The 20,005-nt window shown below is 52.7% G+C and overlaps 6 protein-coding genes across 6 annotated transcripts; 2 read left to right on the forward strand and 4 right to left on the reverse strand.

The window, feature by feature from the left end:
• Positions 1-1,036: 1,036 nt before the first annotated feature.
• CTAM01_10982 (uncharacterized protein) lies at positions 1,037-2,140 on the reverse strand (the record flags this gene model as incomplete). The annotated part of the gene is made up of 3 exons (XM_060526994.1): positions 1,037-1,210; positions 1,273-1,626; positions 1,775-2,140. 3 exons carry the CDS (start codon positions 2,138-2,140, stop codon positions 1,037-1,039), a joined length of 894 nt encoding a protein of 297 aa, XP_060378323.1.
• Positions 2,141-4,764: 2,624 nt separating this feature from the next.
• Positions 4,765-6,145, forward strand: CTAM01_10983 (uncharacterized protein; the record flags this gene model as incomplete). The annotated part of the gene is made up of 3 exons (XM_060526995.1): positions 4,765-4,959; positions 5,038-5,516; positions 5,575-6,145. 3 exons carry the CDS (start codon positions 4,765-4,767, stop codon positions 6,143-6,145), a joined length of 1,245 nt encoding a protein of 414 aa, XP_060378324.1.
• A 497-nt stretch (positions 6,146-6,642) lies between these two features.
• CTAM01_10984 (uncharacterized protein) lies at positions 6,643-8,533 on the reverse strand (the record flags this gene model as incomplete). The annotated part of the gene is made up of 10 exons (XM_060526996.1): positions 6,643-6,685; positions 6,747-7,166; positions 7,223-7,360; positions 7,426-7,463; positions 7,523-7,560; positions 7,633-7,762; positions 7,830-7,852; positions 7,978-8,063; positions 8,164-8,192; positions 8,261-8,533. The coding sequence occupies 10 exons, from the start codon at positions 8,531-8,533 to the stop codon at positions 6,643-6,645; spliced, it is 1,218 nt and encodes a 405-aa protein (XP_060378325.1).
• Positions 8,534-11,609: 3,076 nt separating this feature from the next.
• Positions 11,610-12,827, reverse strand: CTAM01_10985 (uncharacterized protein; the record flags this gene model as incomplete). The annotated part of the gene is made up of 1 exon (XM_060526997.1): positions 11,610-12,827. One exon carries the CDS (start codon positions 12,825-12,827, stop codon positions 11,610-11,612), a length of 1,218 nt encoding a protein of 405 aa, XP_060378326.1.
• A 1,039-nt stretch (positions 12,828-13,866) lies between these two features.
• Positions 13,867-16,173, forward strand: CTAM01_10986 (uncharacterized protein; the record flags this gene model as incomplete). The annotated part of the gene is made up of 4 exons (XM_060526998.1): positions 13,867-14,004; positions 14,057-14,344; positions 14,491-15,387; positions 15,571-16,173. 4 exons carry the CDS (start codon positions 13,867-13,869, stop codon positions 16,171-16,173), a joined length of 1,926 nt encoding a protein of 641 aa, XP_060378327.1.
• Positions 16,174-16,571: 398 nt separating this feature from the next.
• Positions 16,572-19,437, reverse strand: CTAM01_10987 (uncharacterized protein; the record flags this gene model as incomplete). Its single annotated transcript, XM_060526999.1, has 2 exons — positions 16,572-18,797; positions 18,856-19,437. The coding sequence occupies 2 exons, from the start codon at positions 19,435-19,437 to the stop codon at positions 16,572-16,574; spliced, it is 2,808 nt and encodes a 935-aa protein (XP_060378328.1).
• Positions 19,438-20,005: the final 568 nt, after the last annotated feature.

Raw genomic sequence — 20,005 nt, forward strand, 5'->3', positions numbered from 1 at the left:
CAATTCAGAGTAGCCATACTGAGGAAAGCTTAGGCTGTAGCCATTGAGAGCATTGGTGGTAGCAGCTACTGTCATTGCGTTTATAGTCACATCCAGAGAGGTAGGCTGTCAGAACTTGATGTTATGAGTGGCAGGTGAGTTTATCATACACTTTTGATACTCTCACACACTGTCCAACAGCATGCTGATAGATCAGCTGCAACAGTTGCGAGTATTTTGGCGATGGTTTGTGATAACTCACAACCCGAGTCCAAATTGCCGCTCAATGACTCGCGGCAACGGGTCGACTGTGGCTCGTGCGACTCATCGGCTGACAATCAGCCAACCCACTCTCCAGGACGCGCGTAGGGTCGCCTATTTCGCTGCGAATCGCTCGTCCGCTCGGCTTCCCGTCGTTGCCAGTGTTTCCACATTCGAGCAAAGCCCCGGCTTTATGGTTATTTTCTCATGAGAATGGCAGCCCGGACCTGGTTCCCGGCCATATAGGAATCTCAACCCAGCTCGGTAGTGTGGCGACAACTTTTCAGCCTCACGGCAGTCTGTGTGTCACGACCGGACCATGGCCGAATATGACTGAAAAGCTAGAGGCTAGGACACCCATCAATGCGCTGTTGAGGCAATTGGTCTGGTCGCACTTGATGAGGGTCTATCAACGTCGCAATTGAGGTGGCTCTTCAATAGCTGACGCTCGGATCGCTAGATCGACGTGGACATCCCCCTGACTGGTGACTGGGCGCTTGAGAAAGATGACATGTCATTGTGTTTCCTCCTTGGGATGGCAGATGGAATACGGACTGGACCCCAAGCTGACGGACTTTTGACCGGGGAACACCCGGACCACGTCCAGATGTGATCAAGCATTGGGATTTTCATTCATTTTCTACCATTGCTACGAATACTTTATGTTACGTGCTTCTTGCCCAGCATGCTACTTGGGGGCCGTTTGGTATTGCATGCATTCCTCGCCTATCGTGCTCACGACTCATGATCATAACGCCATAGTTCATCCCGAAAAACGTACAATGAAGACTCGGACTTAGGCGTACGTCTTCACCATCTTCAGCAGAGCCTCCTCAACCTCCTTCGGGCTGGTGGCGTTCAAGTAGTGGCCACCACCCTCAACCAACGTCACCGTCGCCTCCGGGGCGGAAGTGAAGAGCTTGATTTGCTCACCGGGGATGTTGACACCGAAAACAGGGTCGGCGGTTCCCTGAGATTTGGTCAGCGAGGCGCTCAAAAATAGTCCGGTCGTTCGACCGTAGTATCACATACCTGGAGCCAGTAGACGGGGCACTTGACGTCTCTCAGTCTCAAAAGCAGGCCGTCTCTCGACAGAAGGTTACCCAGGGCCATCTTGAGCTTCTTGCGGCCCTCGTCACCCTTGTAGACAGACTTAAGGGTCTTTGTCCAGAACTCAAGGGTCTCGGGCGGGACGGTGCCTGAGAAGCCCAGGCTGCCAACCATGCCGCACCAGATATCGTCAACGACGAAGTCCGGCGTCGGGGTGGCACTGGACCAGCCGTCGTAAAAGGCTAGGAGCTGGGCCTTGGGGTCCCAGCAGCCCTTGACACGGGAGTCGGCTGACTCGTAATCCATTGACGTGCCCAAGGGCAGGAGACCCAGAATCTAGATTCGATGGAGTTCAGCACAGTCCAGAAAACTCAATCCCATGAAAAAACAACGATCCTCTTTTTTTCAAAAGAGATCGCGATCCCATGGAAACAAATTGACAGTGTAACGGGACCATTGAATGTCACGTGGCATCGTAACGTACCCTTTCAGGGGCCAAAATGGCCATACGGGTGACCATCCATCCACCTTGGCTCGTGCCAAGAGCAAAAGCCTTTTGAACGTTGAGCTTGTCCATGACCTGCAGGGCCATGATGGCAGTGTCCCAGTAGGTGAAGTGCTCTACGGGACAGCTGGTGGAGCCGTGGCCGAGCGGCTCGATGGCCAGCAGGTTGACAGCGTCCGTCAGTGTCTTGCTGTTGAACTGGTCATTGTAGAGGGAGACGGTTGTGCACATGGAGTTGATGAGGACGACGGTGGGCTTGGCGGGGTCGACCTTGTCCTCGGACAGACGGTAGCCGGCCGTGATGCCGCCGAGGTGGGGGACTTGGATGGTGGTTGTGGCTGCCATGATGTGATTTGTGTGTGTAGGTAGTTCGTTTGGGCCCTGTTGCTCTGCTGTCTGCGAGTGTATAACAACCTGCTTTGAGTTTGGTTCGGTTCCTAGAGGTCAGAGAAAGGTGGCTTGGACAAAAGTTAGGTTTAGTAGTAGGTTTGAAAGAGATGCAGATTTCTACATGTACTAAGCAACTCCTGAGGGGTTCTGGAGATCCTACCCCTCGTGGCGCCAGTTGCGGGTTGCATTGGGTAAACTTCAGAGGCGGCGGTGTATCTCAAACGGCCGACTCCGCCGAGAAGCCTCGGGAGCCCAATTGAACGTAACATCTGTCGCAGTAGACCACGGACTGGTTTTCCCAAACGAGTCGCCTCACGGTGAGGCCTGTCCCTGTTTCGGTGAGGTGGAGATGGCAGAAAAAACGGTTGTGGACGACTCCAGTTTGAACAAGTCACCAAGTCTTCATTATTCGCCAGTCCTGGTCCCTTGGAGGGGACAATCAACGGTATCCGACAACATCCTTCTTTTGACAAGTGGAACAGACTCCAGAGAGGAGCTTGTTGTAATCAGCGACCACGCGTTGGGCTTGGATGTTTTCCAGGAATATCCTTTCGTCACTCGTGCTATCGCCGAAGCACAGACATCGGTAACAGGGACGGGACATGACTCGGGGTCTGCTTTTTGAGGGGCGAAATGAACAGCCAGCTTTAGTCTGGCGGTGGCCATGTCCTCCCCAGCTAGCGTCTTCGCTGGCGCTATGGTGACGGACGACCGAAGAACCCGAGAACGACTCTACCTGAGGTGCCATTCTTGCTCGGTCATTTTACCGCTAGAAAGGGGGTTCACTCATCGGCAGCGGGGCCGGCTGTGAATGGCGTTGCGGTCATGGTGGTGAGAGGTTCATCTCATACCATTTTCGGGTTCGTGGCGTCAGGGTTGATAAAGGCGCCGTCGTTTTGGAAGAGACAGGACCGTTGAAAGTCAAAAGTCAATTCCCTTTCCCGCCCGTCTAAGAGAAACGAACTGTCGGGAGGGACGGGTACATCCTTCCTCTAGTGTTTCTTCTACCCGTTCGGTATTTCATAGACATAAGGCGGGTGGGAGGCCGAAAATGTCTGTGAGCAAAGTGGACGGGGACGGGTTGGCCAGGCTTTAAACGCACAACATGTCTGGCTCTGATGCGATGAATTCGGGAATTCTTCAGGGGAATTCTTCAAGCGGCCGGGGCCGATCGTTTGACGCGAGGCATTCCTTCGATCCCCTTCTGCCGCCCCCAATCCCACACGCCATGCATTTCATCTGCGACGCATGCGGCTGCAGAGGCTTCGACTAGGGGGGGAAGCGAGCCCTTGTTGGAAAGTCTGATGTTCCTGGCTCTCGCAAAAGCTCCAAGCTTCAAGGCAAAGCCGGCCAAAGCCCGGATGCGGAATTCAATGTGTAAGAACAACCACATAATCAAAGGCCCAGCCGTCATAAAATCTCCCGACAACGAGAGCCCCGGGCCGACCAGGGGAATCCAACTCTGGGCAATAGGCAGCGCCAGCAAAAACGTCTTAGTGGCCCTTGGAGACTTGAAGAGCCGAAGGGAAGGGTGCTAGCCGATGCCTATTCGAGGCACCTCTAAGTCGGATCCCAGCACCGGGCGAAGCAATCCGGGATGATCCCCATCCAGCCATGTCACTTTGCCCCAGGGCATCGCATAATTCAGTGGAGAACAACGCCGAAATTCTGAACGTCGTTCGACCTGCAGAGGCCTGTCATCCTTTGGCCGCTAGCAACCTTGGTCCACAAAGCGTGGAAAAACACTCACTTATTGTGGACTTTCTATGCCTTTCTCGCTTGGGAAACGAGGCGATCAACATTGCGGCGAGCAATGGCAGCAACTGAAGTACGAAATAATACAGCAACGTGCATACATAGACAGGAGACAGACCAGGGGCCTGCCTGACATCCCTCGTGGCATCGAAGAATTTACCTCTTTTGTGAACCTTGCAGGTCTATTAGATATCCTTTCCTGTCAGTCCACCCACTCGCTCGCCTCTCCTGTGGATGATCGAGTTCCCTTTTTGGTTGCATATCTCGTTTGACATATATGCGGCCCTCTTCTTGGCCGCCGTTTTAGGAATGAAGCAATGGCGGCCGAACGGAGAGTTCCATCAGACCCTCGCATAGTGTTCACCATCCTCGCATGTGTTTAACCAAGAACACACGTTCTTTCCTCCCCAGTTTTCCTAGCTTTTCGTCATTCCCACGTTGTCCAGGGGCTCGTCTCTTAACAGGCTTCACGTTGTTTTCTGGGGCCAGGGCTATAGGACGGCAGTTTCTTGCAGAAGGATTCTGCCCATCCTTCAAGTCGGTGCCTGGGCAGAATAAAGTGATCCAGTTGCCCTGCTTCTGTTTATGGAGTCCTCTTGCGAAGCGAATCCGTTCGGAGTGAAGAGAGATTGATGAATGTGCGTTGACCCGTCCCCTTCCCTTGGTAGTTGACCAGACCCTCCTTCTTTCTTCTGTTCGCAGCTATCAGGCTGGGTCCTCCCACCCCCGTTTCCCGAGAATTTGGTTCTCTCTTCCCCGCGGCATCTGTAGAATTACTCAACACATCGCCGCAGTGAGGTGAAAGGCACTTCACTCACGAAAAGATGTCGACCGACTCAGGTCCGTCACCGTTGCCCGGGCTTCCTGGATACGACCCTCAGAACATTCAACCATGGACCGTCGAAGTTGTGGTTTCGGTGACGGTCCTCGCAGTACTCGCCGTTGTTCTCCGCCTCATCAGTCGCCAAACGAAGGGTCAGAAGCTGTGGTGGGATGACTACTTGATTGTCTGGTCGATGGTGCGTTTCCCACCAACATCATGCTTCTAATCAGAGCCATGACTCTCTAGATATGACTAGAAGCTGACTGTGTAGTAGTTATGGAACCTTGTTGTTGTTGGCTTCATCTTCGCGATGCACTCGGTGGGCATGGGCCTCCACGCAGACAAGGTCGGCGTCGACAATATCGTGTTGATGGCCAAGTATCTCGTCGTGGCAGAGATTCTTTACGCCTGGAACCTGGGCTGGACCAAGCTCAGCTTGATGTTGATGTACTATCGCATCTTTCACATCCCATTCTTCAAGAAGATGACGTGGTTCGTCATCTCTTTTGTCTTCGCCTGGGTCATTTGCATTACCTTCCTCTTCATCTTTATTTGCGTCCCTGTCGAGAAGCTCTGGTATCCCGACATCCCGGGCAGATGCATCAACCAAGTTGCAACCTGGATCGCCAACGCAGCCTCAACCATCTTCACCGATCTTCTCATCTTGTTGCTTCCTCTTCCTCAGGTGTGGAAGCTGCAGTTGCAAAAAGCTGAGAAGATTGCCCTGACCTTCGCCTTCGGTCTCGGTTTCTTGTAAGTGCCTTCTGCCGTAAGAACCACAATCACTCGGTCTTGCTCACCCGTGTCATAGTGTTGTCTTCACCTCGGCATACCGAACGAGCGTCCTCTTCACCTACAGTGGTACCGACCCGAGCTACACCCTCGCCCCAACAGTTGGCTGGACCGCCATCGAAATGTCCGCCGGCATTGTCTCCGCCTGCCTACCTACCATCCGTCCCGCCATGCAGCGCATCGTTCGAGCTTGCGGTTTCAAGGGCAGCATGGGCGGCATGTTCCGCAGCACGACGGCGCTGGGCTTCGGTTCCAGCAAGAATAAGTCCAACTTCAGCAACGGCATGTCCTCGCAGGACCCCCATACGACCAACGGCGGCTCACAAATCGCCCGCAATCTCTCAACGACCAAACACGGCGCCGGCGAAGATGCCTTTTACCGGTTGCCAGATGACAACGGATCTGAGGGCACCAGCCGCCAGCCTACACCTCCTCTAGAGGACTCCAAGCTGAGACCAGATACCACTGGGTTTGGGTATTCGGTCTCGAGTTATCCCGTCAAGGAGAGAGATGACAAGAGCGAGGATGAAATCCCCCTTCACGCCATTCGAGTACAGAGAGACTTCAAGCATACGACGGAACGAAGTTAAGGGAGGATCGGATCAATTGTATGAGGCGGTATATATAAGGAATCCTGGGTGACAATGATGAGGCTCCCGTTGGTTGCGAGGTCTAGCGGTAACTTTTATCAATCTCTTAATTTTGGTGTACGAGTGGTTGTCGATGGTCAAGGGTTATGCGATGGCGTTGAAAAGGAGTAAAGGAAAACCGACCCAAAAGTCGGCTGCTAGTCCACAGAGAAAAGCAGAAAGTAACGAGCTACGTCAGGAACGTAACATGGCGGCAATGCGTCAATCCTGTGGTGGCAGAAGTCATCTACTGAGTCTAATAATATTGCAAACATGAGAAGATGATGTAGCCACAATGGAGTCATTCCTCTGATGGCTCGAGCCGCGGACCGGATCTGATTTCCAAAGCCCCGCCGAATCAATCCGCATATTCCATTATCATGTGTAGTTAATTTCCTTCTCACATATGCCATCGTCCATGTATGCTTGAGGTGCTCGCCATGCCTTTTGTGTTAAGGCTATTCTTCTTCTGTCTCTGGCTTTTGGCCGTACACAACACTGCTATACGAGAGTCAGTTCTTGCACAACCTAATTTTGCGCTGGTTGGTAGAAAACCACTTACTAGTGCAGCCAAGCATGGGCTTTTCCAGTTCTCAGCTCGGTGCGCACTCCTGTGAGTAATACTAGAACCTCCTCCTTGGTCCAGCCCAGGACGCCACAGAGGAGTCTTAGGGTGAAGGCTTCCAAACCATCCAACATTTGAATGAGATTACACATCCCGATATCCTTCAGGTGAGGGTCCTTCGCCCAAGGTCCAACGGGAATTCTAAAAGGCTTATGGACGATGTTGATCAGGCCGGTGTTCTCCCTTACCAGCGTCTCCAACTTCGGCCCGACCTGTCCATCACGGCCCAGGACCTCGCAAGCCTCCATGAAGTAGCCCATCCAGCGAAGCAGTTCGGTGCCTTCAGTTGTTCCATCATCCGAATAAAGCATATAGTCCCAGTCCTGAAATTCGGCCCAGCCTCCAGGGTTCAAGTTCCTGAGAAAATGTTAGAATGGCAAGCAATGACGAAACTCATCGGGTCTTGGACGTACTCATAGACTCGCCTCACGTATGTTGGCCAATCTGCCAAGGCGCCAGCCATGTAACGACTAAAAATGAAATCGTACTTGTCCTCCCCGATCCATTCGCTTTCGACATCGTCGATCTCGAACTTGACGTTAGGTGGAACCCTGTGACATGAGTTCTTGGGCTTAGTTGATGGTCAAGAGCGAGCAAACTTGATGAGTAAACGTACCACGCTGGTTGAATAGCGCTCAGGTCATTTCCAAGGATCTGCGTCTTTGTCAGATACCAAAGCATCAAAAGGTACGCGCTTGGTGTTTTGTAATTACCTCTGCATTTGGAAATAGATCACCCATTTCCATAGCCCCTACGACGCAAGAAAAATATGAGCCTGGCGTCACAACAGCAAGCACGGCTGCGCGATCGAGCGGATACTCACATATTCCAGTACCAGTGCCCACATCAAGAATCCGGTGAGTCTTGTGCTCATCAATCGGTGCAAGAAAGAGTCGATTTCCGATGGTCTTGACTAGCAATGTGTGCACCACATCAAGTCTGTCCATTTCAGTCTACGAGAAATATTCTTGTTAGTGTTTTTGTGACCATGAAGTGATTGCTACAAGGGAAAGGATGTACCTCATCATTCGGGAATACGTAGGCTGTTCCACTAATTAGCATGGATTGAAGCTTATGGAGGTAGCTCATGTGTGCCCATGACTTTGATGTGATCTATTATAAGACCAACACGTGTGACACAGATCCGCATATGGGATTTTTAACTCACCGCCAGATCGGAAGGCATGATAACGTCGGCCGTACTCGGTAGGATAATCAAGAACAGAAGATGACAGTGAGGCAGTGTACGAGGAACTACGGAGTAAGCATTAGTACATGTTGAAACTGGAAGCATTCTTCCCATGAGACAGGAAATTACGATGTTGAAGGAGTCAGGGTTTGTGGGCTTCAGTACATTCTGTCATCAATGGTTGACGCATCGTCCTAAGAGATGAATTAGACTCTGACTTCGTGCGGCGGAAAGTGGATTCTATCAAATCTGATGAACGTACAGTTGTTCCATCGTCAATCTCAATCGTGGCCGGGCTCTCGGCATCTTCGGGAGGAGACTGGGGGGCTGGCGTCGCTCCCGTGCCCGTTAACGATGTTGGAGTGGCTGCTGGAATGGCTGCTGGTATTGCTGCTGCTGCTGGGCTAGTCGCGGACGCTGGCCCGGCGGGAGTAGCAGCCGACTTTGGCGGTATTTTTGGCGACTTCGGGGACTTTGCTGACTTGGGAGCGCCTGTTGGCGGGCTTGCCGTTGCTTTGGGAGTTGAGTCCGCCATGATTATTGGCGACTGAGATCAATGAGTTGGTGTGGACTTGGATATGGAGTTGAAGAACAAATCTAGTCGCAAGATGATCGCGAGAGCGGCTAGAAATGTCGCGGGGTTTTGTAAAGCCACGGATAACAGGTAAACCCCCGCAGCTTGGCAGACATCGATGTTGTTGGTCCTGTTGGAACCAACTGCATTGTTCGATATCGTTATGCGGGCCGCATGCGGACTAGAGCGTGCAGAAGACCGACCTCCTTCCACCGTTGTTTGTTTCCTCGTAGGTGGGCTGTTCCTCCGCCCACAACACGAAGAGACACCTGCCGTCCGACAGCCTCGAAAGCCATCGCTGCTCGTCTGTACACTGCTAGTCGGTAAATCCAATCATCACCGAGACTGAAAACAGCTTGGATGATCTGTCATCCATATCTTTCGGGATATTCAGTTGGAATCTTCAAAAGCTTCAAGTGTTTGAGCCCTTTGTGCACGTCGTTGGACTGGAGCAGAGTTTCGAGAGCAAGGATTGCTACCAGCTGGTACTTGAAAGCCAGCCACATTTTGACCCCATTCGGACAGCTGCAGCTCCATGGACCTGGTCCGCAGTATTTCATGGGCCAGGAACAGTTCCGGTAGCCCACGCTGTTGGACGGGATACGCGATCCGTCCACAAGAATCCTAGCATTATCACCTCTGCCCCGCTCAGACTCCATTTGTGAGAGACCGCGCCAAGTGGAGGAAGGGAATCAATGGCCGTTTACCCATCCATCCTCTTGGGCTCTTGGCTTCGTGTAATAGAGCTAGAAATTTTGCACAGGTTGCTAGAGACAAGCCATTTACTCAGAGCTAGCGACGTTCAAGTACTCTTGATACGTGACGTATAGGTCGTCTCACTTGCCCCAGTGGGGATCTCGTCAACAGCATCGTGTCCATGGCTACAGACATAGAACCACCATAGAGTTACCCGTTCCGGGCAGTGTAACGCGATTGAGACTAGGGCAAGCTTCAAGACCCAATGCACAATCTACGTGTAATGTCCAATCGCCGAGAGTAATGTTTTATACTTCTATCAATGATGCTCGCTAAGGCCGTACCCAGTCTCATACGAATGGTAAAGTAACGGAGGCTCAACAGCTTATTTCGCAGGCAGAGGTTGGACTGGTTCCTCGGCTTGCTGGGAGTGCTTTTACTACGCCGTAAGAAATCGCTATATCCTACATTGCTGATAATACCGCTACTTACGGCCGAGCTTGAGCTTTCTCGAGAAAAGTCTATCCACCACCAAGGTTTCTTTGAAGGAAACGATAGCCTGGGAAACTCAAGAGAGTTTTGAAGAAAAGAATCATCGACTCAACCCGTAGTACCCATGCCACAAGACTACAAGTGCCCTACAAGAGGTTCCCTGCTCTCTTGCGAAAAGGCATTGTATGCATTTACCGATCATTTTCGAAGAAGCAGCTATTAGTCTCCGCGGGAAAGCAGGTCGAGTGGCTTTGTGTGAGTTGAGCTACCTGTGAATGAACTGAACGACTGCATGACATGTTAAAAGGTTTCTCCTATCACATCAATAAGCTGACTGGCCCGTTTACTATCGTAGCCTCATTGCGGAAAGGTTGTGGTGGCCAGCTACATAGAGAAGAAGCCTGGCGGCTTTTGGCGTCTCAAAAGCCTTCTTATTCGCTACTCCGGAGTGTCTTTGAGACAATCTGAGCCAATCTCTGTTACTCCAGAACAGAACTCTAAAGCTCAAGATGCTTCCGGGACTCTGATCTTCAACAGAATAGGCGGCTGGTTTAAAAACGGGGCGAATGTCAATCCCCGAAAGAATCTTCCTCAGCATCATGAAGTCCTCAGCTCGAATGGAAAGGACCCTGATCTCTGCAAATCGTCTCGGAAGCAAGTGGGAAGGCCATCGGTATTGCGTCATAGCTTCGTGCTTTTATGTATTCCCTTCATGAGATGGGGTACAAAGACTGATCAGCCTGATGTGTGCGATATTCGATCTGACCAAAACTTCTTCCACTTGCTGCGCGCGTCCTAAGAGACATATCGAGCCCAAAGTCGTTAGAGTTGTCTTAGGAGAGTCAAAGTCATTGGACTTTTCAAGGTATGATACTTTGACCCCTTCTCAACCCACATAGCCTCTAAGTATTCAAATCCAAGATGCGCTTTCCATTAAGACCTGACACTAACACGACCCTTGACTGAACTCAGTTTGGACTCTTCCGCACCCAACTGGTCAATATTTCTCGGTCTTCCTTTCTGCCCATTGGACCAGATTTCGATCATGAAACAGCAGATACTGAGCCGCCAATCGGAGTCAATCTCATGATGCATTTGTTTGAAAATCCTGATCATGCTGATATTTTTCCGGTACTTTTCAACAGGATACCTCGGAAGATGAGAGAAAAATTACAACCTTGTCCAATCAAAGGAAGTTCCGATGGATGGGGTATGCAGTTCATGGAGACGCCGAACGAACTCTATGCATTCATGTTCGGCTGTGCTGGATTCCTTCTTTGTCTCGCGATATCGGTTACATGGACTTTAGTCAAGAGTGATGTTCGAGGAGGGTTTGCCATTGGCGGATTTGCTCTCGCATTCACAATATCTTGCGGCGGATTACTTCACTTTTACGGTAAGGTACCTGACCTTGAGCTATATGTTTGGTGGCTTGAAAGAAGAGATAAGTGGGTGATACGTTTTGAATACCTTCTGCATGTTATAACATAAGGACCTCATGATCATTCCAAGTCCCAATTCAGGTCTGAATCTCTTCAACAACCTGTCAGCTTAGTTCTGAACCCAGTAGTATCAGACAATAAGGCATTGATTGCAAACTGAAGTATCCCATAACAGCCCCAGAATCGAGCTAGCAACTCATGAATTTGACTTTATAGTAGAGCCCTGTCGCAAGCTCGTATCAAATGTGGCTGGTGACAGAAGTGGCTAAGGGAGACCATAAGAATGTAGAAGGTGTTCAAGCGAGGCAACACGTTTGATATTGGGTCCTCATGCATACTTGCAATTTGCCTTGTCGTTCGAGGCCTCCGGGACGGGAGATGATAGACATGAAAGACTTCTACATCTATCAGCTAAGCTCTCGAGCACCATGCCTAAGCTTGAGATCGCGAATATATAGGCTAAGGAGTATGCCATAAGCGGAAATCCACCACATCACGAGCAGGAGTCCGCTGATCTCCAGACCGATGTAGTACTTATTTGAGTACCTCGTCACGTATCCAGTTCCCCACGCCCAAGCAGCAATCAATATCGCCAGTTCCGGTCTGCTCTTCTTCGGATCCATCCTGAGCGTAGAGCCTGTGGCGAGTCTAAGTAGCGGATAGAGGCCCCAGGCAATGAAGCATACTAGCTCGAGATGAAACCCAACGACGCTAAGACCCTCCCCAAGACATTTAAAGAGCGACGAAGAGTAGGGCGACGTGAAGGGAAGAAGGACCTCCCGTAAAGCCTGTTTGTGTAGTAGTCCGCCCCGCAAGAGCTTGGAATATGCAATGCCGACGGCCACAACATGAGCCACTCTCGCGTGGAGATACTCAGCACATCCTAGAATCCAGACCAGATAGACGACAAGCGCGGCAGTCTTCCGCTTCTCGATCGCCCTAATCCGAATCTCATCTACACCTGTCCTTCTCCTGCTTGTATCTGGATTCTCTGGCCTGAAATTGGTGTCTCTATTGATCGGGTCCAGTTCCGAGGCAGAGTCGATCAAGACACGCTGAAAAATGACAGTCCCAATCACATCTCCAAGGAGCTTCGATGCCCCTTCCCGGGTGAACACCCTTCCAAAGAAGCCAACCTCAATCTCCTCCTTGAGGAAAAGCGCTGGACTGCCTACAGCGAGTTTCAGAGTGGCGATGGGGTCCCCGAACGCGCCCACGCCCAGCGCGGGCGCGAGCATCCTCCTAACGTGGTTCACCAGCACAGCAAACACCACGACCGCGAAGCTACGCGCGTATCCACCGCCAACTAGTGCCGCAGCTGCTGGTGCAAGGCCCGATTGTCGCGAGTGTGAAAGGAGACGCGCGATCTGAGATTGATCGCCTATACAAAGCCGTACAAGTTGGTAGAGCTGTGCCAGCGCGCTGTAGGATGCGGCTGGGATCAGAGCGAATGGGTCATCGGAGAGAGGCCTGCCGGTAGCTCTTAGACTTCCGTGCTGGGCGGTTATTGAAGAAAGCTGTTTCTGCGGTGGTTTTGTATGCTCAGATACTGTTTGCGAAGGGTTGAAGAAATGCGCGTCTGACCTCTCCGGCGGTCGCTGGCGAGGAAGTGAGGGATCAGACATCGTGACCTGCACAGGGTTTTCTGCGCTGGCAGCGTCGTCAATGAGCGAAAATATTCCTCCTTCGATTTCTGGTACAAGATCAAGGACTGAGGTAGCTCGATCGGAGTGGTCGAAGTAGATGCCCGATGCTGTGGTTGGGCGATCTGAGGCTGAATGTGTGAAAAAGCCACGACACAGAGGAGTTTTCCTTTTTCCTGCTTACTCAACGCCAAAGAAGACTAGCTCACTGAGCCGTGAGCCCACCAGCCACGTCAACAGCCGGAAGTAAACAGAATGAGGGTGATCGATCTCGCGACTTCGCCCTTCTTGTACTTCATCGCTCCAAGATGAATCCGAATGCCTTCTCAGGCCAACGGGCCTGCGCTGTTCCGCACGGCGTCAACCCCCCGTCACGCCCCATAAATCCCGCGCCGGAGTGGGGTGAGTCGGGGCAATTTTCTTTCACCGCGCCGAAGGTTAAAGGCGAATCCGAACTCGGTACCGATCGGCCCAAGTTAAACGCGTTTAAGATGAATCATCCATATCAACCTTAGGACGGAGCATCGGCGCTTGAGTGTTTTGACTAGTTCGAGACCCCCAGAGTCATCCACTTGAGCATTGTCTGTTTTCAATTGTCGCTTCGAAACTTCCACCTCACTCAAGATGGCCTCGAAACTTCAGCAGCCCAACGTTTCACCGCCGCTCTTTGTCTCCCATTCCCTTGAAACTCAGTAACATTTATGTTTACCAAGGCTTTTCCATTGGAATCTGGTCCGTCTTGAAACGCAGAAGCTGCCACCAAGCCAAACCATGTCAAATCCAGCTTACGTTATGTCACCGTTTCGCAGGTTATCGTCTAATCTCTCCTTTGCCTGAAGGATTGCGTCTGAAGGATCGTGCATATCGTAGCGTACCTTACACGTGATGGGACTAGCCCCTTGCCCCTCATCCATTCAAACTCATTCCATTGTCAGCACCACGGCTGAATTTCATCCTCACTCACAATCTTGATTCAAAATTCACAAAAACATCGTCAAGTCCGTCTCACGACACCGCCGCGATGGGGCCAATCCTCACCGGGCTCATCGCCCTCCCAATCCTCTGGATCGCTTCTCAAATTTGGGCTCTATACACAAACTACAGATCGGCTCTCACCGTAGGCTTGCCAATCATAATATGCCCATATGACCCAGAAAACGTAAGCTTCCACGACATCTCGAACGACAAGTTCTCATCTGACACACCTCAAGCTTATCCACGTGGTGCTCTCCGTCCCCTTCCGCCCTCTCCTCAAACGCCTCCTTCCGCCAACCTTCTTCGCCACCGTAGAACTCACCGTCGTAGGCTGGGAGTTTCGCGACAAGTCCTCCGTTCACGATCGCGTCGGTCCGGCCTTCATGCTCGTCACCACGGGTCTCAACCAGCTCATATGCGCCGACCCCACCATGGCGCACGCCATCTTGAACGGGCGGCGGGAGTTTGTTCAGCCGGATATCGTGTGCAAGGTCATGGGCTTCCTGGGTTCTAATATCCTGACTGTACGTTGAGTGCCTTCCACAAACCGACTCGCAGTCTCAAGACCCTATGTTATGATCTCAACAGATTGGGATGCAGTTATGCCGAGTTTATCGCTTCATTCACAGTGCAAAGAATCTCAAGCTGACAATATTCTCTAAACTTTCAGTCCAACGGCGAGTCCTGGTCCCGCCAAAGACGCGTCGTAGCCCCCGTCTTGAACGAACGCATCAGCCCAGAAGTCTACAAAGCCACAGCAAAACAAGCAGAGTCCTTCGTCAACAACATTCTCTCATCCCCTTCCACCAGCACTCCTAGTATGACCACAGCAACAGCAACAACATCAACCACAATCCAAGGCCTCCGCACAATCGCAATCAACGTCCTCACCAAAATAGCCTACGGCGACAACAAACCCTTCGCCATCACCCCTCTCCCCGGCGACCCCTCGGCACCAATGTCCTACGTGGACGCAATCTCTCTCTGCACGGAACTCCTCGACCTCGCCGCCTTCATCCCCATCCGCATCCTGCGACTGCCTTTCATGTCCAACGTGGTTCAGACGTTGGGCGCGGCGTTGCATAGATTACCTGGTTTGACGGTGGACATGCTTGATCGGGAGAGGCGGCGGTTGGCTGAGGTATCATCTCTGAATGGTCCTTCTGACGAGTTATTGACCACGGCGACGGTGGGAAAGACGGATACGATCATGAGCATGCTCGTCCGCCTTTCAGACCAAGAAAAGAGCCGTGCCGTTCCCGCCGAAAAGAGCGCTACCGCCACCACTGGCAACAGCAACCCCAAATCATACCTCACGGAAGAAGAAATCGCAGGCAACCTCTTCATCTTCACCGCCGCAGGCTTCGACACGACGGCAAATACCCTAGCATACGCCGTCACCCTCCTCGCAGCGTATCCAGAGTGGCAAGCCTGGATCCAAGCCGAACTCGATGCCGTTCTCGGGCCTCCGAGAGCATCACAATCATCGTCTTCAGCAGAAGAAGAGCGAGGATTACCGGACTACAGTGTCGTCTTTCCCAAACTGACGCGATGTCTCGCTGTCATGGTGAGTCTTCTAACGTCCCATCTTGCTCGGCACTCACTCAGTCTATCTCTCTTTCCCACCCATCTTTGAGTGAAGGCGGCCCCCATCATATCCCATCTCCTCTTGCTAGATAACTAGATCTCCCTCTCCGCGGGAAGACATACACGTATGTTACGACAAGATCCAGACTGACAGAATCCCAAGTTCGAAACCCTCCGTCTCTTTCCGCCTCTAACCCATCTAATGCGCTCAAACATAACAACCCAAACTCTCCCAAGCCAAATCCCAACGTCAACAACCCTCCAATCCTCCTCAACCTCAACATCAACATCACCATCATCCACAACTACCTCCTCATACACATTCCCTCCTTGCACAGTCTACATAAACACAGTAGCCCTCCACACCTCCCCCAAAACCTGGGGCCCCGACGCCCTATCCTTCACCCCAACCCGATGGCTCACCTCACCCCAGCCATCACCATCATCATCCTCACCACAACCTCCTCACATTCAACCCCCCCGTGGCACATTCCTCCCCTGGTCCTCAGGCCCCCGCACCTGCCCGGGACAAAAAATGGCCCAAGTCGAATTCGTCACCGTCCTCGCGACGCTCTTTCACAAATGCACCGTTGAGCCAGTCCCTGAAGTCGATGAAAGCGGCAATACTCAAGCAAAAATAACACCCGAGGTAGCAGCAGCACAGGCTAGACAGAGACTACTGGACTTGACGCAGGACAGCCAGCCCAGGCTGACGCTGCAGATGAATCGTCCCAAGGATGTACGGCTGCGGTGGACCCGGCGGTGAAAGTAACTAGGAGATAGGGTGATATCATTCAGAGTCACAAGAGAGGCGCAGACATATGATTTCAGGAAAAGGATAATTCAAGTTCTATTTTTGATGAATCGATACCCTCAAAGCACTGTCTTCCATAAGGTAGACTTAAGTACAGCGCCGTGCTTTTCCGCTTGTAGCTATTCAACGCCATCCCACCCGTTCCCGCCAGATTTCAAAAACTCTCGGCGGGTTTCAACTGAAATTCCAGCTCATGGCCTGCTTGGTTCGTATTACAACAAGCCCATTGAAGGGGCCAAACATGCTACATTGGGCCAAATTCCCGTTATTGGCAGATCTCCTAGACCGCCGGCTCCGTTCATGTCCTCACCAGTTCCTGGCGGCGATTGGCTTGATGACTGCCAGATTCCTCAGCCAGCACGATTCCGTAGACTGCTCGCCCGACCAAAGCCAGGTAACCATTTCCGCTTGTGCAAGGGTGCGCCACCACTCGCAGAGTTGCTCGTGGGTGTGGTCTCTGTGGAGCCAGGCGTTCCATTTGCGTTCGGCGTGTTCGGGGCATGGTTTGCCATAGGTGTAGTCGGGGCTGTAGGGCCGTGATCATACACAGGCGCACCCTCGTCAAAGCTGCCAGAACGAGCCGGACGAGGGTTTCGCAAAATGGGAGGCGGTGTCGCGCTGACCCTGTCCCCCTCGCCCGGGTGATTTCGCTGCACCCATGATGGGACACCCATTGGGGCTTGGGGTGCAGTTGGTGCGGGTGGCTCGGCTACTGGTGACGCATGTTGGACAGGACTCGGAGCGGTGCTACCTCCGATGGACCGTCTGAAGAAGTTCAACCGATGCCCACGGGGCGCGGCAGTCGAGGAAGGGGGATAGTGGCTGCTGTCCTTGGAACGAGCACCAGTCTTTGAATCATGCTGCGGGCTGTTGGCCACTGCCTCTGCCAGCTGGATCATTTGCGCATCAACACTGTTGCGCCTAGATCCGCTTCGAGATGGTGACTTGCGAAGTTTGCCATTAATGGGCATGTTCTTTGACGAGGTCTGGCCTGTTTTAGCACCCAAACTCGACCTCCTATTCGGCGGAGGCAGGGGCTGAACCCCGTCTTGGAAGAGGGCATCCTCGGCCGTATTACATTGCGGCGGAGGGAGACCTGGGACCTCAAATGCACCACCAGAAGAACCGAACATGCCAGCTGTGTTCCATCCGCCAGACGGAGGAAAGCTGAATAGGTCCGGAGACTCACTCCGCTGCTGTGCAATGTACTTTGGGTCCTTGCCTTGCTGTAGCCAAATGTCGAGGCTAGAGTCGAGGGAGTGCATCGAATCTCCATCAGAGTCCCAGTCGAGTTCTCTGTGATTCGATATCGTAGTTTCATCTGCCGACCTGGGGCGAGGGATCAAAGGCGGCCGGGAGTCGAAGTAATGGGCACTGGCTGGCTCTTCGGATCCAGTGAATGCAGAGGATGGGGGATGTTGGAATACCCGTGCACCTCCGCCGTGATCCCCCTCATCATCCTTGGACGTTCCCCTTGACACTGAGCGATAGCTATGTTGATCCGACACAGCTCGCTGCTTCGAGAGCGTGTCATTCGACGTCTTGAATCTTCGAAGGGTTGATGTGGAAATGGTGTCTGGTGTCGGAGGAAGGCCTTCGCCGGGGTGTGAAGCTGGTGAATCTGTTGTCACTCTCCGCAATGCTTCGCGCTTCGCGTCCTTAGTCTTCTTCTGCGACTGCCCTCTTCCTGCCATCGGGGAAGAGTCTTGGACGGGCAGACTGTCCAGATAGTTATGATCGAGCCTCGCTAGCTTTTGGAGGGGCGAGGTGTGGTCGATGATGTCGTGGAGCGACTGGAACTGGCCTGGACCAGGAGCCCGACTAGTTGAACTGGACCTACTTGGGCGACTGGATCGTGTCGACATGGTGGTCGGTGGTTTTTGTACCCTAGACTGGTCGCTGCCGTACGAAGCCTTTCGAGGTGGCGCGGAGTGTGGTAAAGCACCATCCATAGAGTGTGGCTCGTCTGCATCGGCCACAATTGTTTGATCCTGGTCCTCTTTCTCGCCATACACACTTACAAAGGAACTTTCACTGAGGACGCTGAGGCTCGGGCTCGTCATGCCATTACCACGACGTGGATCCGTCTCATCCACTGCCTCCGTGTTGAGCCTCGGTAAGCTGAGTAGGCTACCGCGCGAGCTGAGGTAGACTTTTCGTAGGTTCTCGGTATTTTCGGTATAGTCCGATAGAAAACTCGGCATGCGGTTGAGCGTCTTAGCATCATCTTCAAGTCGTGCCAGGTCCGCTATTCTAGGCTTGGGCGTGGGGCTTCTGAGGCGAGATTCGAGGTCGTCGGGAGGTAGGAAACCGGCTGCGTCGACCATTCGAACCATTTCCCGCTCCTTTAATAGCGTCTCGACCTGGGCCTCAAGAGTCACTATCATCTGGACCGCCTCCTGCACAGCCTTGTCTCGCTTCTCCAACTCGTCGAGTAGCTTGTCGTTCACATCGTCTATTTGTGCTTTCTCGGACTCGAGGGCGTCGACACGCTCTTCGAGCGCATTTTGTCGTTCGCGGCGGTGGAAGAGCTCGAGCTTCAGGTCAAAGTTTTGCTTGTGCAAGGTGGAAACAGTCTGTCGAGGCAGCTATCAGTAAGGGTAGTGTACAAAGATGTGATCCAAGGCTACTCACTGCCTCCATCTCCTTGGCGCCCATGCCTTTATTCTTTGTAGATTCTCCATTGCCTCCACTTGATCTTGGCCGACGTCCATCAACGGACTCGCCTTTCACGGGTGAACTTTGCGCATGTCGTGGTGGTAATTCTACGGAGGCGGCCATGTCCTGCGTTGACCGTACCGCGGCCAACCTGTCGGCCTCCTCTCTTCTCCTCTGGAGTTTGTCCTGGAGATAGGTGGATGCGGCGCTCTGCCTTCCAGAATCAGAGACCCGGTCTCTTGACACAGCAGATCCAGGCCGAGAGGTCACCATCGACGGAGTGCAAGAGCTGTGATGGAACTTGTGGGCAGGGTGAGCACTGGGTGGTCTCGGCGAGGTAACGAAATGTGAAGTCGAACTATTTGCGCTTCGAGGGGTCCGTCGGGTTGCACTGGTACTTGTACTTGATCTCGAAGTTGGACGTGGGTAGACCGGAGAGGGTAGTGACCTCTCGCGGTCGCGCGATTGAGTCCGCGCAAGACTGTCCATCGTATCTAAGGGAAAAGAAACTACGGCGTCCTGTGCTTGATCCGATTGCACGAGAACAATCGCCCGCATGCAAGTCGACCTAGAAATTCGTATTATCAGACGGCTCTTTGGCCCAGAGGATCACGCCGGCAGTCGGATTGGAGTGCTGAGTGACCGAATTGGGCGACAGCAAGGCGTCGAGGATCAGGATGATGCCTGTTCGAGGTGCAGAAGCGCGAATGGCAGTTGCGTCGAGCTAACGCAGCTGAAGGGGGGACGAGTACGGGAAGGGCAATCGACGTTCTTGGTAACTGAATAATAAGGAGAGGAATCCCTGGGCACGGCGCGGCAGCGAGAGGAAAGTTGCAGTGGTAGCAAAGCCGTCGAGTCGTGGCTGTGGATGCGCTTTGAAGGTATAAGAGAGCTGCTATTGCGTGAGAACAGGCCGAGACCTGGTTTCCGCAGCTTTGGGCCTACGCGACTGCTGATGGCGGCATGTGGTGGAAGTGCCGTGCAATACTCTTTCTCTCCCTGGGCGATACGGAGTAGGTACTGAGGGGAGAACCGACAGGCCGTCTAGACAGGAGCTTTGCGTTACGTCGGATGGCTCGCCATGAACCGATGCAAACGTGGAAAGGCAGGGCAAGCGGGCGAACTC

Source organism: Colletotrichum tamarilloi (assembly GCF_030869305.1).
Source record: "Colletotrichum tamarilloi strain Tom-12 chromosome Unknown Scaffold_56.1, whole genome shotgun sequence".
Lineage (NCBI taxonomy): Eukaryota > Fungi > Ascomycota > Sordariomycetes > Glomerellales > Glomerellaceae > Colletotrichum > Colletotrichum tamarilloi.